Source organism: Scyliorhinus canicula, chromosome 18, assembly GCF_902713615.1.
Source record: "Scyliorhinus canicula chromosome 18, sScyCan1.1, whole genome shotgun sequence".
In the NCBI taxonomy this organism is placed as follows: domain Eukaryota; kingdom Metazoa; phylum Chordata; class Chondrichthyes; order Carcharhiniformes; family Scyliorhinidae; genus Scyliorhinus; species Scyliorhinus canicula.
Window position 1 is genome coordinate 97,925,790 of NC_052163.1, and position 17,766 is coordinate 97,943,555.

The window sequence follows — 17,766 nt, forward strand, 5'->3', positions numbered from 1 at the left end:
TAGAGTACCCAATTATTTTCTTTTCCAATTAAGGGCAATTTGCTCCAACACAAAATGAGTGTTTGTACCGTTTGGCCTTGTATATATTTTTTACTGTTTTAATAAAAAGATATGGCCAATTCACCTACCCTGCGCATCTTTGGGTTGTGGGGGTGAGACCCATGCAAACACGGAGAATGTGCAAATCCCACATGGACAATGACCCGGGGCCGAGATCGAACCCAGGTCCTCGGTGCCATGAGGCAGCAGTGCTAATCACTGCGCCTCCATGCCGCCGTCTCTTCTTGCACATCCTTGATGTGCTCGAGTCAACCAGCGATAATAACTTGCTTCATCTTTTGTAGCTGTTGTCTTGTCACATAATTTTGACTTGTCTTTACTGGTAGTGGATCAAGTCAACATGGAGGTTGTCTTCAATATTGCCCACAGGGAAGTCTGCAGGCACATCTCTGTTGTTGGTTTGATTGGATAAACGACTCCGGGTGTTACAGGCTACCATTTTAGAGCCTGAGTTATATTGGACATCGAGGTCAGAGCTCTGAATCTTCACAAGCAGACGTTGGAGCTGTGGTGGTGCACTGGTGAGGGATTTCTGCCAGATCACTGCCAGCGGCTTGTGGTCTGTTTGGATCATGAAATGTTTTCCAAACTTCTGTGAAAATGTTGGATGTCAAATACTAATGCAAGAGGTTTGCATTCAATGTTAGAGTATTCGCTGGTGCAGTGGCTGAGCCTTTGAGCCAAAAGCAACATGTTTGTTGTCCTGCAGTAAGCACGCATCAAGACTCTTTTGAGGTGCAACTAACATGGAGGTGGTACTTTTATACTCCAGCCTTGCACATGGTGACGTCACAATGTAGCTTCTTAAAGGTACATGTCATTGACTGCATTTGCATGCATACAATATCACAACAATATAGAGCACAAATGAAGATGATTATGATTATTGAAAACCTATCATTTCAGGACTTCTTCAGGGCAGTGTGCTGGCCCTACCGTCTTTAGCTGCTTCATCAATTAACATCCTGTATGATAAGGTCTGAAGTAGAGGTGTTCGCTGAAGATTGTAGTTACATCTGCAATTCTTGAGATAATGAAGCAGAATATGACCAGGCCAACATTATTATTATTGTTACATTCATACATGGGCTGATAAGTAGCAAGTAACATTTATGCTATACAACTGGACCAGCACTGTAGCTACAAGAGCAAGCCGGAAACTGTATTCTGCAAGCAGTGACTCACCACTTAACCAGGAGTGTGATTGAACCCTGTCCACTTGCTTGGATGAGCACAACTGCAATAACACTTAAGCTCAACGTCATCCAGGATAAGACAGCCTGCTTATTAGCAGTATCTTCAGTCCCTCCACCACCAGCGCACTTAAACTACACTGTGTACTGTCTACAAGAAGCATGGCACCAAGACTTCTTTGACAGCATCCAAATCCGTGACCTTCCGTGGAAACACAAGAGCAACAGGTGTACGGAAACATTACCTGCAAGTTCTCCCCTTAGTTACACATAATCCTGATTTAGAAATATATTAATTGTTGCTGAAAGAGCACCTAACTGCCCAACAATTCAGAAGGCAGCTCGCTATCATCAAGTCAATTAGGGATTGGTAATAAATGCTGGCCTTGCCGTGTGCATCAAAAAACCATGAATCTAACTTTTTTTTAATGTAAATATAAAGTCTTTGCAGTCTAATGTTTTTTAGCACAGGGTGTAGGACTGGACATGGTACAAGGTTTGGTCCCCATTTATTGTGTCCACAGAGGAGTCCACACGAGAGGCTTAATGAAACTGGTTATTTATTGAACAAGAAAGTATTTACACATTGTACACTGGCCCCAGTCAGGACTTCTCTGCTTGGCTCACACTTGGGCCGAGTTTTATACATAATTTTAAAATAACTTTTGGGGCAGCACAGTGGTGTAGTGGTTAGCACTGCTGCCTCACGGCGCCGAGGTCCCAGGTTCAATCCTGGCTCTGGGTCGCTCTCAGTGTAGAGTTTGCACATTCTCCCTGTGTTTGCGCGAGTTTCGTCCCCACAACCCAAAGATGTACAGGCTAGATGGATTGGCCATGCTAAATTGCCCCTTAATTGGAAAAAATAAATTGGGTACTCTAAATTGAAAAAATGTTTTTAATATTGTGACAAGTAGGCTTACATTAACGCTGCAAAGAAGTTACTGTGAAAATGTCCTAGTCTCCACATTCCGACGCCTGTTCGGGTACACAGAGGGAGAATTCAGAATGTCCAAATTACCTAACAGCACATCTTTTTTGGACTTGTGGGAGGAAACGGGAGCACCCGGAGGAAACCCACGCAGACACTGCGAGAGCGTGCAGACTCCGCACAGACAGTGACCCAAGCCGGGAATCGAACCTTGGACCCTGGTGCTGTGAACCAACAGTGCTACCCACTGTGCTACTGTGCCGCCCATCCTCTCTCCCCTCCCCTCCAAATGAAATGTAACAATCCCTTTTTATTTATTATTTATTTTTTAAATTTAGAGTACTCAATTATTTTTTTTCCAATTAAGGGGAAATTTAGTGGCACCAATTCACCTACCCTGCACATCTTTTTTGGTTGTGGGGATGAGACTCACCCATAAACTGGGGGAATGTTGAAACTCTACACGGACAGTGACCCAGAGCTGGGATTGGACACAAGTCCTCGGTGCCAGGAGGCAGCAGTGCTACCCACTGTGCCACCATGCCGCTCCAGGCTGAGCTTTTATATATCATGTCCGCTGATAGGGCCCCCGCCCCATCTTGCTCAATGAGACCCGGGGATACTAATTGGTCGGACCCCCGAAGGTCTTGTGCGGGTTATAACACCATTGCATTTTCCTTCTTTCTGTCCCACTTTGTTAAATATATGGAGAGAGGGTGTTTCCATCTTGGGAATTGTTTGAAAGCTGTATTGAAATTTTATTGGTCCAAATTTTGATGCAACAAGGCACTTAACATTGTCTACCATTAGCTAAACTTGAGCTTGCACATTTTTTAATTGGATGGCAACACGGTAAGGTAGCACAGGGGGTAGCACTGTTGCTTCACAGCTCCAGGGTCCCAGGTTTGATTCCCGGCTTGGGTCACTGTCTTGTGTGGAGTCTCCCTATGTCTACGTGGGTTTCCTCCGGGTGCTCCGGTTTCCTCCCACAAGTCCCGAAAGACGTGCTGTCAGGTGAATTGGACATTCTGAATTCTCCCTCTGTGTACCGGAACAGTGTGTACCCGAACAGGTGCCGGAATGTGGCGACTAGGAGCTTTTCACAGTAACTTCATTGCAGTGTAAATGTATGCCTACTTGTGACACTAAGATTATGATTTTAAAAAGTGGCTGAATTTGGGAGCTCATAGTGTCATAACATGGGACATTGGGCCTCTGGGACCCAGGTAGACAAGGCAAGTGACTATGTTTCCATAAGACTGAAGAGTTGTGAAATAAACACTGCAAGAACTGAGAAGAGTGTAAACTAAATGGGTGAATTTGATATCAAATCTGGCACAGAAAAAGAAATGAAGAGAAAGATTCATTGGATTAAGAGAGAGAAAAGACAAACTGGGGAGAAAAAAAAAATTATAAATTTCCTAGCGATTAATATCTGAAGAAATGAGAAGTCACATTTCTAAATGGTTAATTTCCAGTACCGGAACGGTTGCTCGGCAGTAATCAACTACGGCTACATTCCTTCCACTTGAAATGTCAAGACTATGTATGGCATGTTTAGTTTGTATCTACTGCGCAGACGGCGACTTCACACCATTGAATGCAGTTCATTGGTGAGGAAGCTCAGATGGTTTGTTTGGGGCAAATCCAACGATCCCTATTGGAAAGAATAACTATGTGTTTGCATGCACATGTCGGCACAAAATGAGAGCCAGTTTCATCATCTTATAGTAACCCGTTTGAAGTTGTTTATTTTATCCCTGTCCCCAGATTCAGAAAGTGGGTATTTATGATTGGGGAGCTGCAGATTGTTCTGGTGAGCTGGTTATCTTGCATAATATTCCTCTGTACTGCTTTTAAAGCCTGGATGCATCATGCAGTTGGGATTGCATTTTAATCTCCATTCTATGTTTTGTGTCGGCGGCACGTGGCACAGTGGTTAGCATTACTGCCTACGGCACTGAGGACCCGGGTTCAAATCCCGGCCCTGGGTCACTGTCCGTGTGGAGTTTGCACATTCTCCTCGTGCCTGCGTGGGTTTCACCCCCACAACCCAAAGATGTGCAGATTAGGTGAATTGGCCACGCTAAATTGCCCCTTAATTGGAAAAATAATAATTGGGTACTCTAAATTTTTTTTTTAATTCTATGTTTTGTGCATGTTTTTCCATTTCATTGAATTTCTGCAAGTGCAAGTGTCGATTTTTCTTCTGCAGGTGTTTCGCAAGGCTGCTTATAAAATTGTACATAAGGAGGCTGATTCGGTGATGGCAACCCCTGAGAACCTCCAAGATTTTGTCGGAAAACCTATTTTCACAGTGGACAGGATGTATGATGTCACTCCTCCAGGAGTTGTAATGGGTTTAGCCTGGACAGCAATGGGTAAGTGGATGAGCTTTGAATTGATTGAATCAGAGCAACATAATAGTATATTTCCAAGGCAGCACGGTGGCTCAGTGGGTTAGCCCTGTTGCCTCACGGCGCTGAGGTCCCAGGTTCGATCCCGGCTCTGGGTCACTGTCCGTGTGGAGTTCGCACATTCTCCCCTTGTTTGCGTGGGTTTCGCCCCCACAACCCAAAGATGTGCAGGGTAGGTGAATTGGCCACTCTAAATTGCCCCTTAATTGAAAAAAATGAATTGAGTACACTTTAAAAAAAAAAAAAAAAATTTTTTAATAAAAAAATAGTATATTTCCAACTACTTCCATCCAACATCGTGCCTCTGCCTTAACTTACATGCTGCAGAGGGTAGCATGGTGGCGCAGTGATTAGCACTGCTGCCTCACAGCACCGAGGTCCCAGCTTCGATCCTGGCTCTGGGTCACTGTCCGTGTGGAGTTTGCACATTCTCCCCATGTTTGCGTGGGTTTCGCCCCCACAACCCAAAGATGTGCAGGGTCGGTGGATTGGCTACACTAAATTGCCCCTGAATTAGAAAATGAATTGGGTACTCTAAATTTATTTTAAAACACTTATGTGCTGCAGAAACCCTTGCCTATGCTTGTTGCCTCTAGACTCGACTATTCCAGTATTCTATGGATGGCCTCCTGTTTTTCACCCCCCATAGACTTTGGGACTGTCCAAACATTTGCTGTCCTCATCCTAACTTGCACTAAATCTCATTTACCCATCACCCTTGTACTTGCTGACCTACATTAGCTTCTAGTTCAGAAGCAATTCTTCTACTTTAAAATTCCCTCCCTCAAGTTAATGTCCACCTGTGGCTGTGCCCATTCCTACCAATCGGCCATTGTTACATTTAAAAGCTTGGTTTAGCAATCTTACAAATAATAGCAATTGCCAATGTGGCTCACAAGTTTCCCTTGCTAAGTAATCACAAACACGTCCCTGAAACCACAATCCTGTTTTGACAGCAAGGTTTTATCAAACATATGTTCTATGTTCTTATAAGAACTAGGGGCAGAAGTAGGCCAACTGGCCTTTCGAGCCTGCTCCGTCATTTAATGAGATCATGGCTGATCTTTTGTGGACTCAGCTCCACTTTCCCAACCGAACACCATAACCCTTTATTCCTTCATCTTGAAAACATTTAATGAAGGAGCCTCAACTGCTTCACTGGGCAGTGCGTCCTTTCCCAGGTAAGGAGACCAAAACTGAACACACCACTCCAGGTGTGGCCTCACTAACACCTTATACAATTGCAGCATAACCTCCCTAGTCTTAAACTCCATCCCTCTAGCAATGAAGGACAAAACTCCATTCGGCGCCTTAATCACCTCTTGCACCTGTAAACCAACCTTTTGCGGCTCATGCACTAGGACAACCAGGTCCCTCTGCACAGCAGCATGTTTTACTATTTTATCATTTAAATAATAATCCCTTTTGTTGTTATTCCTACCAAAATGGACAACCACACATTTTTCAACATTGTATTTGGGGAAAAAATAAAAAATAATTAGGTATTCTAAATTTTAAAAAAATAATAATAAATAAAATTTAAAAAACAAAATAAATTGTAAACAATTGTGGGCCCAACACTGATCCCTGAGGGACACCACTAGCTACTGATTTCCAACCAGAGAAACACCCATTAATCCCCACTCTTTGCTTTTTATTAATTAACCAATCCTCTATCAATGCTACTAATTTACTCTTTTTTTAAATATATTTTTATTCTCCTTTTTCACATTTTCTCCTAAATTTACACCCAACAATAATCAGTAACGAATGTAATGTCAATCCCCATATCAATAACAACAATTCCATCCTCCCACCAAACCCCAGACATTGGCCCGCATGTTAACATAAACAAATGACAAAAAGGAATCAGGAATCACCCATAGTCACCATTAACACACACAGCCCCCCATCCCCCCTAATGTTCGATGTGATCCAATTCTCGAAAGAGCATAATAAATCACGCGCATGAATTGTAGAAGCCCTCCATCCTGCCCCTCAGTTCAAATTTGACCTTTTCAAGCGTTAAGAATTCCAGCAGGTCTCTCCGCCAGGGCACAGGGTGGAGAGGTTGATCTCCACCCTAACAGGATCCGCCTTCGGGCGATCAACAAGGCAAAGTCTACAACATCTGTCTCCGTGCCCGTTTCCAACCCTGGCCGGTCCGACACCCCGAATATGGCCTCCCGAGGGCCCGAGTGCAGTTTCACGTGCACCACTTTAGGGATTATCCTAAACACCTCCTTCCAGTAATCCTCCAGCTTTGGACAGGACCAAAACATATGAACGTGGTTTGCGGGGCCTCCCCCGCAACATTCACACACACCTTCTACCCCCTCAAAGAGCCGGCTCATCCTTGCCCTTGTGAGGTGCGCTCTATACACCACCTTCAGCTGTATCATCCCCAACCTCGCACACGAGGGGTTCACCCTCCGGAGCACCTCACACCAGAACCCCTCCTCCATTCCCTCTCCCAATTCTTCCTCCCACTTTGCCTTATTCCCTTCTAATGGCGCCCTCTCCTCCTCCAAAATAGCCCCATAAACCGCCGATACTACCCCCTTCTCCAGTCCCCCTGTCGTCAGCACCTCCTCCAGCAATGTGAAGCCGGCTCTACTGGGACATTCTGTATCTCCTTCCTGGCAAAGTCTCGAACCTGCATGTATCTAAATATTTCCCCCTGCTCCAGCCCATACTTCCCCCCCCAGCTCCTTCAATCCCGCAAAACGACCCCCAAGAAATCTTTTAGTGTCCTAATTCCTTTCTCCTCCCATCTCCAAAAATTTCCATCCCACTTCCCTGGCTCAAATCTATGGTTCCCCGAATCGGCATTTCCCTTGACCCTGCCCCCAACCCGTAGTGCTGTAGAAACTGCCTCCAAATTTTGAAAGAAGCTATTACTACTGGACTCCAAGTATCTCCCTGGGGCAGTTGGGAGTGGCGCTGTTGCTAGCGCCTTCAATCCTGACCCCCTACACAAACTCTCCTCCCTTCTGACCCATTGGGAGTCAACCCCTCTGACCCAGCTCCGTACCTTCTCCACATTCACCGCCCAGTAACAATACATCAGGTTCGGAAGACCCAAACCCCCTGCCTGCCTTCCCTTCTGTAGTAGCATATTTTTAATTCTGGCCACCTTCCCTCCCCATATGAACGAGGTAATCATCCCTTCAATCTCTCTAAAAATTGCCTTTGGCAGGAAAATTGGCAGGCATTGAAAAATAAACAGGAATCGCGATGCCCCCCCCCCCCCAACAGTCTTGGGCAACCTGCACCTCCAGGCCCCCCCCCCCCCCCCCCCCAGTCTTGGGCAACCTGCACCCCCAGGTATCTAAAGTGAATCCCTGCCTTACGGAATGGCAGACCCCCCACCCCTGGCCGCGACACCACAAAATATTCACTCTTGTCTAGATTTTATTTGTATCCTGAGAAAGACCCAAACACCCAAAGCAGCTCCAGTATTCCCCCTATTGACACACTTGGTTCCGACATGTATAATAATAAGTCATCAGTATATAAGGACACCCTATGTTTTTTTTTGCTGAACAGGATATCACATTTATTACTGAGAAGTGATTAATAATGAAGGGCAAATTCCCAGCTTTTCACTGTTGACGAGGAGTGAAAAAGAATAAGCAGTTTTTGTTTTTCAAAGTTCAGTGTCCAAAAAATTCCTTACAGTATTCCTTTAGTCCAGTCTTCTTTATTAGTTAGGTGGATTTAGACTTAATTTGCGGCAATTTAAAAAAAACTTGCTCACTTTAACTTTTGTGAACAGTAACCATTTTAATTTTTGTGCAACGAAAGGAGGGACAACAGAGAAGTAACAGCTCTTTCCTGGAGCATTTTTGAAACAAAATGAGCAGCATTTTCAGGAAAACGTGGTTAGGGTGGGATGCAGTTCTCAAAAGGACCTGGATGTTTCAGTTTGGGCTCCATAAATTAAACTTGAGTTGGAGAAGGAATCTGTCCACGTGCTGACCCAGCTGTGCGATGACCTTTCGGATGCAGTGAAGCAGCTGGTTTCTTTCCCAAGGAAATGTATTTAAATGTAGCCCACGAACCATAAAAATCAAAAATCGATTTAAAAAATTTTTTAAAACAGAAGGAAAACAAGTTGTACCACTTTGTAAAGTCACAACCGATTGTTGAGAAAGGATTTTTAAACATTTTTCCCCACCTAGTTCTTGCTATCGTTACCAAAGTTCTATAGAAGAGGATTAAAGTTTGACAACTACAAGTCTGAAAGTCGTAGAGTTCACTGAAAATGAAAGAGGGCGAGTGGGAAGGTAGGGACAGGACGGGAAGAAGGGTGCTGGGGGGAGGGGGTCTTCATTATCACTCAATTTCTTGAAGAGAATTCAGGACACGACATTTAGGTCGACGTCACATTTCCAGAGAATACATTGTTACTTGACACGACCTTGGCGTTCCTGTTGCATTAAAAGTACTCCTTCAGTCCAACCTTCACCAGCTGTTGATACTATTTGTCTCTTCCTGGGTCAGATCGGCACCCTTTTTAACACATTCCTCCTCCTCTTGACGTTTTTCGTAATGAGAAAAGTCATCAAAAATGAAAATGAAATGAAAATTGCTTATTGTCACAAGTAGGCTTCAATGAAGTTACTGTGAAAAGCCCCTAGTCGCCACATTCCGGCGCCTGTCCGGGGAGGCTGGTACGGGAATCGAACCGTGCTGCTGACCTGCTTGGTCTGCTTTAATAGCCAGCGATTTAGCTCAGTGAGCTAAACCAGCCCCTGGAGGTCGTATGCTTGTAACTGGCAATAATTTTCAGAACCTGCTTGGCTTTTTCCAAGGGCACCTCCTGAGTGTCTCGGGAGTTGGTGTCAGGTTTATTCTCATTATTTTCCAGACGAATGTGCCGCAGTTGACTATTGGGCACGTCCTTCACAAAAATCCACCTCACGTCAAACCGCCCCTTCCACTTGTCCTGAGACCACACCCCAGCACAAGTGTTGTAGTCCACAGTTGACTTCATCTCGGCGACACCACAGAAGTGACCACTCCCATTGACGCTAAACAAGAGGTAAACAGGACCCTTGCCGTTCATGGTACGATATGCTCCATCCAGTCTCTTATTGCCATGCTCGGTACTACACCAAATGGAATATTTTATAGAGCGATGGATGTCATCCTCAGAGTAGCTCTTAATGATGAAAACTCGTCCGTGTTTGGGATTCCAGTCAAAATCCTTGGGGTTGTAGTTGTTGACAGATCTCAATTTCTCCAAGACTGGATGTGCTTCCACTGAAGCAGAATTTGAATTGCCATGTGCCAGACCAATGCCTCCAGCATCCACTCCATTTTGACCAAAGCCAGCTGCCCGGTTGCGGGGTGCAACCCAGCGGTTTGGCTGTGGCTGCTGCTGTACTGGCTGCAGCGGCACCTGCTGCTGCTGGCCAGACGACACTTGCAGTGGCTGCATGTTCACCACCTGCTGGTTTACTGGCAGCGGAGGTGGCTGGTTTTGCTGCGGGCCACTGGCTTGATTTGATGGTTGAGGAGCACTTTTGGCCACAGTTCCCTTGTTGTCCCAGGTACCAATATCCATATTATGTTTAATTGGAGGTGGTGGAAGGGATGGTCCACTAGATCCACCTTTTGCCTTCTTGGGTTGGGATTTTGCTGGCTTGCTTGCAATATCTGCCCATGAAGTTGGCTTCGGGGGAGCGATAGTAGTTGGTGGCATGGGATTAGAAGGTATTGCATTATTTGAAATAGTCGATATAGGATTACTCCCAACAGCAGAACCTACCATTTTAGATACGTTACTGGCGACCTCACCACCACTTATCTTCAGTCCTGCCATACCTTGGTCAATGCTATTCATACCTGGTGCTTTATTCAGCGTCTCATTCGTGAAAGCTGACTGTCCATCCATCATTGCTCCACCCAAAGAGCTAGGAGCGTAGGCATAACTGCTGGGGCTATAGCCCGAACTTTGAGTGGACTGTCCCTGAGAACTGCTGGTCTCCCATGCCGAGAAGTCCACACCACTAGGAAAGAAATTAAACCCATGCTGGCTCAGGAAAGGAGTGTTCCCCAAAGTTCCTGGCTGTCCAAACATTGCATCAGGTAGGTCTCCATTACTCAGCTGTCCATACGATGTCAGATAGGGCATAGGTGGGTCTCCTCCTGTAGACCAGGCAGCCTCGCTTAATGAATACTGGAACCCTATAGATGGACTATAGTAACTTGGTAGGTAGGAGTCAGACATGTCAGTATATGTATTGTTCTGGTCTGAGTGCTCAAATAAGGCTCAAAGTCATCGTCGTTTAGTGCATCCTTTGATAAACAGCTCCATTTTGCACTTTATTTCCTTGGCCTTTCGGTCTCTGCGCCATTCGGTTTCCGAGCGGAGAGGGAGAGAGAGGTTTTTTTTTTAAAAAGAGGAAAGATCATTAATCGAGTGCCAAGGCTGCGGCCCCCGTGTAAAGGGAAGGGGTGGTCAAGGACACCCTATGTTACGATATGCCGATGACTTATTATTATATGTGTCAGAACTCTTAACGCCATGCATCATTATCATATGCAGTAACCTTTTGCATGAGAGGGCCATGCCCACGTTCCGGAACCAGGACTCTGCAGGGGGCAGCAGAGCAGAGCTACTGATCAGCTGTTCTGGGGAAATTTGCATACGTGCAGTGCGGTCAGCCTAAGTTGAAGGTGGTTTGTGGAGGGGCTGTTGGCAACTGACAGTTAAACCCGAAACACTTCGTGAGTGTTCCCTACCTCCTCCTCTAACCAACCCCCCCACCCCACGGTGGTTGGGAAGCGGGAGCAGGGGCCTGTCGTGAAGGTGAGTGAGTGCCTTTAAATTTGGTTACCTTTCAGCGGGAGCAGGGTTTGAGGGAATATCAGGTAAGCTCTTCCTTTCTTTTTCTTTTTCTTGTTTTTTTTTAAATCTAGAGGTGATGTCAGGGAAGGCAGTACAATGCTCCTCCTGCAGAATGTTTGAGGTGAGGGACGCCGTCAGTGTCCCTGCTGATTTCATCTGTGGGAAGTGCACCCAACTCCAGCTCCTCAAAAACCGTGTTAGGGAACTGGAGCTGGAGCTGGATGAACTTCGGATCATTCGGGAGGCAGAGGGGGTCATAGATAGGAGCTTCAGGGAAGTAGTTACACCAAAGACTGGAGATAGATGGGTAACTGTAAGAGGGACTGGGAAGAAGCAGTCAGTGCAGGGATCCCCTGCGGTCGTTCCCCTGAGTAACAAGTATACCGTTTTGGATACTTGTGTGGGTGGGGGGGGGGGGGGGGGGGGGGGGGGGGGGGCTTACCAGGGGTAAGCCATTGGGTACGGGCCTCTGGCACTGAGTCTGTCCCTGTTACTCAGAAGGGAAGGGGGGAAAGGAGTAGAACATTAGTAATTGGGGACTCAATAGTCAGGGGCACAGATAGGAGATTTTGTGGGAGTGAGATGAGGAATAGGGAGAGAGAGCAATTAAACACGTGGCTACAGGGATGGTGTAGGCGGGAGGGATTCAGATTTCTGGATAACTGGGGCTCTTTCTGGGGAAGGTGGGACCTCTATAGACAGGATGCTCTACATCTGAACCTGAGGGGCACCAATATCCTGGGGGGGAGATTTGTTAGTGCTCTTTGGGGGGTTTAAACTAATTCAGCAGGGGCATGGGAACCTGGATTGTAGTTTTGGGGTACGGGAGATTGAGAGTATAGAGGTCAGGAGCACAGATTTGACTTCGCAAGAGGGTGCCAGTGTTCAGGTAGGTGGTTTGAAGTGTGTCTACTTCAATGCCAGGAGTATACGAAATAAGGTAGGGGAACTGGCAGCATGGGTTGGTACCTGGGACTTCGATGTTGTGGCCATTTCAGAGACATGGATAGAGCAGGGACAGGAATGGTTGTTGCAGGTTCCGGGGTTTAGGTGTTTTAGTAAGCTCAGAGAAGGGGGCAAAAGAGGGGGAGGTGTGGCGCTGCTAGTCAAGGACAGTATTACGGTGGCGGAAAGGATGCTAGATGGGGACTCTTCTTCTGAGGTAGTATGGGCTGAGGTTAGAAACAGGAAAGGAGAGGTCACCCTGTTGGGCGTTTTCTATAGGCCACCTAATAGTTCTAGGGATGTAGAGGAAAGGATGGCGAAGATGATTCTGGAAAAGAGCCAAAGTAACAGGGTAGTTGTTATGGGAGACTTTAACTTTCCAAATATTGACTGGAAAAGATATAGTTCGAGTACATTAGATGGGTCATTCTTTGTACAATGTGTGCAGGAGGGTTTCCTGACACAATATGTTGACAGGCCAACAAGAGGCGAGGCCACATTGGATTTGGTTTTGGGTAATGAACCAGGCCAGGTGTTAGATCTGGAGGTAGGTGAGCACTTTGGAAACAGTGACCACAATTCGGTGACCTTTACGTTAGTGATGGAAAGGGATAAGTATACCCCGCAGGGCAAGAGTTATAGCTGGGGGAAGGGCAATTATGATGCCATTAGACATGACTTAGGATGTGTTGGTTGGAGAAGTAGGCTGTAAGGGTTGGGCACACTGGATATGTGGAGCTTGTTCAAGGAACAGCTATTGCATGTTCTTGATAAGTACGTACCAGTCAGGCAGGGAGGAAGGGGTCGAGCGAGGGAACCGTGGTTTACCAAAGAAGTGGAATCTCTTGTTAAGAGGAAGAAGGAGGCCTATGTGAAGATGAGGCATGAAGTTTCAGTTGGGGCGTTTGATAGAACATAGAACAGTACAGCACAGAACAGGCCCTTCGGCCCTCGATGTTGTGCCGAGCAATGATCACCCTACTTAACCCACGTAACCGGTATACCCGTAACCCAACAATCCCCCCATTAACCTTACACTACGGGCAATTTAGCATGGCCAATCCACCTAACCCGCACATCTTTGGACTGTGGGAGGAAACCGGAGCACCCGGAGGAAACCCACGCGCACACGGGGAGGACGTGCAGACTCCGCACAGACAGTGACCCAGCCGGGAATCGAACCTGGGACCCTGGAGCTGTGAAGCATTGATGCTAACCACCATGCTACCGTGATAGTTACAAGGAAGCGAGGAAGGATCTAAAGAGAGAGCTGAGACGAGCAAGGAGGGGACATGAGAAGTCTTTGGCAGGTAGGATCAAGGAAAACCCAAAAGCTTTCTATAGGTATGTCAGGACTAAAAGAATGACTAGGGTAAGAGTAGGGCCAGTCAAGGACAGTGGTGGGAAGTTGTGTGTGGAGGCTGAGGAGATAAGCGAGATACTAAATGAATACTTTTCGTCAGTATTCACTCAAGAAAAAGATAATATTGTGGAGGAGAATGCTGAGACCCAGGCTATTAGAATAGATGGCATTGAGGTGCGTAGGGAAGAAGTGTTGGCAATTCTGGACAAGGTGAAAATAGATAAGTCCCCGGGGCCGGATGGGATTTATCCTAGGATTCTCTGGGAAGCCAGGGAAGAGATTGCTGAGCCTTTGGCTTTGATTTTTAGGTCATCATTGGCTACAGGAATAGTGCCAGAGGACTGTAGGATAGCAAATGTGGTCCCTTTGTTCAAGAAGGGGAGTAGAGATAACCCCGGTAACTATAGGCCGGTGAGCCTAACGTCTGTGGTGGGTAAGGTCTTGGAGAGGATTATAAAAGAAACTATTTATAATCATTTAGATAGGAATAATATGATTAGGGATAGTCAGCATGGTTTTGTGAAGGGTAGGTCATGCCTCACAAACCTTATCGAGTTCTTTGAGAAGGTGACTGAACAGGTAGACGAGGGTAGAGCAGTTGATGTGGTGTATATGGATTTCAGTAAAGCGTTTGATAAGGTTCCCCACGTTCGGCTATTGCAGAAAATACGGAGGCTGGGGATTGAGGGTGATTTAGAGATGTGGATCAGAAATTGGCTAGTTGAAAGAAGACAGAGAGTGATAGTTGATGGGAAATGTTCAGAATGGAGTTCAGTTACGAGTGGCGTACCACAAGGATCTGTTCTGGGGCCGTTGCTGTTTGTCATTTTTATAAATGACCTAGAGGAGGGCGCAGAAGGATGGGTGAGTAAATTTGCAGACGACACTAAAGTCGGTGGAGTTGTAGACAGTGCGGAAGGATGTTGCAGGTTACAGAGGGACATAGATAAGCTGCAGAGCTGGGCTGAGAGGTGGCAAATGGAGTTTAATGTGGAGAAGTGTGAGGTGATTCACTTTGGAAAGAATAACAGGAATGCGGAATATTTGGCTAATGGTAAAATTCTTGGTAGTGTGGATGAGCAGAGGGATCTCGGTGTCCATGTACATAGATCCCTGAAAGTTGCCACCCAGGTTGATAGGGTTGTGAAGAAGGCCTATGGTGTGTTGGCCTTTATTGGTAGAGGGATTGAGTTCCGGAGCCATGAGGTCATGTTGCAGTTGTACAAAACTCTAGTACGGCCACATTTGGAGTATTGCGTACAGTTCTGGTCGCCTCATTATAGGAAGGACGTGGAAGCCTTGGAACGGGTGCAGAGGAGATTTACCAGGATGTTGCCTGGTATGGAGGGAAAATCTTATGAGGAAAGGCTGATGGACTTGAGGTTGTTTTCGTTAGAGAGAAGAAGGTTAAGAGGTGACTTAATAGAGGCATACAAAATGATCAGAGGGTTAGATAGGGTGGACAGCGAGAGCCTTCTCCTGCGGATGGAGGTGGCTAGCACGAGGGGACATAGCCTTAAATTGAGGGGTAATAGATATAGGACAGAGGTCAGAGGTGGGTTTTTTACGCAAAGAGTGGTGAGGCCGTGGAATGCCCTACCTGCAACAGTAGTGAACTCGCCAACATTGAGGGCATTTAAAAATTTATTGGATAAGCATATGGATGATAAGGGCATAGTGTAGGTTAGATGGCCTTTAGTTTTTTCCATGTCGGTGCAACATCGAGGGCCGAAGGGCCTGTACTGCGCTCTATGTTCTATGTTCTTGTTACTCAACAGGATAATGCTGCCCTCGATGCTCAGCTCTGGGATTTTGGTTGAATAGGCCTCGGGTCATCTGGCAAAGTGTGAGGTTGGGCCCCACATAAGATAATGTGCCTGACACGGGACAGCTGCAGGTCCGTCAGGGTCCAAACCCAAACGGATGATGCTGTTATGGGCAGAGGATCCATAGAATGCAAGGTGGCGATGACTTTTGCCGGCAGAGGCAGGCGTCGGCAACCTTTTGGGGAGTGGGATGTGGCTCAATGCATCTGCGTGGGGAGTATGCGGCCAGCAGCAGGGCCCAGCGTTGGATTTGTGTGGTCGCTATGCGGGGGGGAATCGCTCTGTCCTCCTTAAACAGACCTAACAAAGGCGTGTGGTCCGTGAACACCATGAATGCATGTCCATAAACATACTGGTGAAATTTCTTCACCCTGAAAACAACCGGCAAATGTCCTGGCAGCGAATGCAATGGGGCCCTCCGACCGTTGTCCATGCGGTGGGCTATGACGGCCCCTGCCCCATAAGGAGATGTGCTGCACATCAGCAGGAGTGGCTTGGCTGGGTTGAAATGGGTCAACAACTGGGAAGATGAGAGCTGCTTTTTACCTCTGAGGAAGCCGCTCACTGTGGCTGAGCCCATTCCCATGGCTGACCCTTTTCAACAATCGATGGAGGGGAATCCAGCCGTGTTTCCAGGTTCGGTGTGAACCTCCCAGAGTAGTTTATGAGCACCAGGAAAGAACAAATCTCCAGCGGCCCTCCTGGCAGGGTGGTCTGCCTGATGGCACGCACCTTGTCGTCAACAGGATGAAGGCCTTGGCGGTCCAAGCGGTATCCTAAATTAGTCACCTCTGCTGCGTGTAATACACATTTCTCCTGGCGTAGGCAAACGCCCGCTCCCTTGATATGCCAGAGAACTTTGCACAGGTTTCGCAGATGCCCCCGGTCAGAGGACCTCTCAATCAATACATTGTCTGGATAGACTGCCACACGGGGAAACCCCGATACGATATTCTCCATTACCCACTGGAAAATCTCTCAAGCTGAGAAGACCCCGAAGGGCAATCGGGTATATTCGTCCAGCCCCGGTGCGTATTAATTGATGCAAATCGTTGGGAGCCGGGATCCAAAACCAGCTGGAGACATGCACGCTGATGTCTAGAAACATAGAAAATAGGTGCAGGAGTAGGCCATTCGGCCCTTCAATCCTGCCCCATCATTCAATATGATCAAGGCTGATCATGCAAATTCACTATCCCATTCCTGCTTTCTCTCCATACCCCTTTATCTCTTTAGCCGCAAGGGCCACATACAGCTCCCTCTTAAATATATCCAACGAACCTGTGAGCTTGACGTCAGTGGTAGGCAAACTGTTGGAGAAGGATAGGATCTATTCACATCTGGAAGAAAATAGACTTATCAGTGATAGGCAGCATGGTTTTGTGCAGGGAAGGTCATGTCTTACAACCTAATAGAATTCTTTGAGGAAGTAACAAAGTTAATTGATGAGGGAAGGGCTGTAGATGTCATATACATGGACTTTAGTAAGGCGTTTGATAAGGTTTCCCATGGCAGGTTGATGGAAAAAGTGAAGTCGTATGGGGTTCAGGGTGTACTAGCTAGATGGATAAAGAACTGGCTGGGCAACAGGAGACAGAGAGTAGTGGTGGAAGGGAGTCTCAAAATGGAGAAGGGTGACTAGTGGTGTTCCACAGGGATCCGTGCTCGGACCACTGTTGTTTGTGATCTACATAAATGACCTGGAGGAAGGTATAGGTGGTCTGATTAGCAAGTTTGCAGATGATACTAAGATTGGTGGAGTTGCAGATAGCGAGGAGGACTGTCAGAGAATACAACAAAATATAGATAGATTGGAGAGTTGGGCAGAGAAATGGCAGATGGAGTTCAATCCAGGCAAATGCGAGGTGATGCATTTTGGAAGATCAAATTCAAGAGCGGACTATATGGTCAATGGAAGGGTCTTGGGAAAAATTGATGTGCAGAGAGATCTGGGAGTTCAGGTCCATTGTACCCTGAAGGTGGCAACGCAGGTGGATAGAGTGGTCAAGAAGGCATACAGCATGCTTGCCTTCATCGGACGGGGTATTGAGTACAAGAGTTGGCAGGTCATGTTACAGTTGTATAGGACTTTGGTTCGGCCACATTTGGAATACTGCGTGCAGTTCCGGTCGCCACATTACCAGAAGGATGTGGATGCTTTGGAGAGGGTGCAGA

The 17,766-nt window shown here is 46.7% G+C and overlaps 2 protein-coding genes across 3 annotated transcripts in view; one reads left to right on the forward strand and one right to left on the reverse strand.

The window, feature by feature from the left end:
- The window catches only part of lonp1 (lon peptidase 1, mitochondrial), a 65,518-nt gene that overhangs the window by 35,381 nt on the left and 12,371 nt on the right, over nucleotides 1-17,766 (forward strand). The window contains exon 15 of the mRNA XM_038776511.1: nucleotides 4,397-4,562. Coding sequence (XP_038632439.1) covers nucleotides 4,397-4,562 — 166 coding nt within the window. The remainder of the gene's footprint in view (nucleotides 1-4,396; nucleotides 4,563-17,766) is intronic.
- LOC119952897 (YTH domain-containing family protein 2-like) lies at nucleotides 8,130-10,905 on the reverse strand. 2 transcript variants are annotated; one of them, XM_038776512.1, is made up of 3 exons: nucleotides 9,357-10,905; nucleotides 9,113-9,171; nucleotides 8,130-9,030 (listed from the first exon to the last, which is right to left on the reverse strand). In XM_038776512.1, exons 1-3 carry the CDS (start codon nucleotides 10,834-10,836, stop codon nucleotides 8,974-8,976), a joined length of 1,596 nt encoding a protein of 531 aa, XP_038632440.1. In that variant the 5' UTR covers nucleotides 10,837-10,905; the 3' UTR covers nucleotides 8,130-8,973. The 2 variants fall into 2 exon arrangements, with proteins under 2 accessions (XP_038632440.1, XP_038632441.1); XM_038776513.1 differs by having other exon boundaries at nucleotides 8,130-9,192; nucleotides 9,350-10,854.

Coding starts and splice junctions, on each gene's coding strand:
- LOC119952897 (XM_038776513.1), bottom strand. CDS start 10,836: ATGTCTGACTCCTACCTACCAAGTTACTATAGTCCATCTATAGGGTTC. Junction 9,193..9,349: donor CATACGACCTCCAGGGGCTG/GTTTAGCTCACT, acceptor TGTGACAATAAG/CAATTTTCATTTCATTTTCA.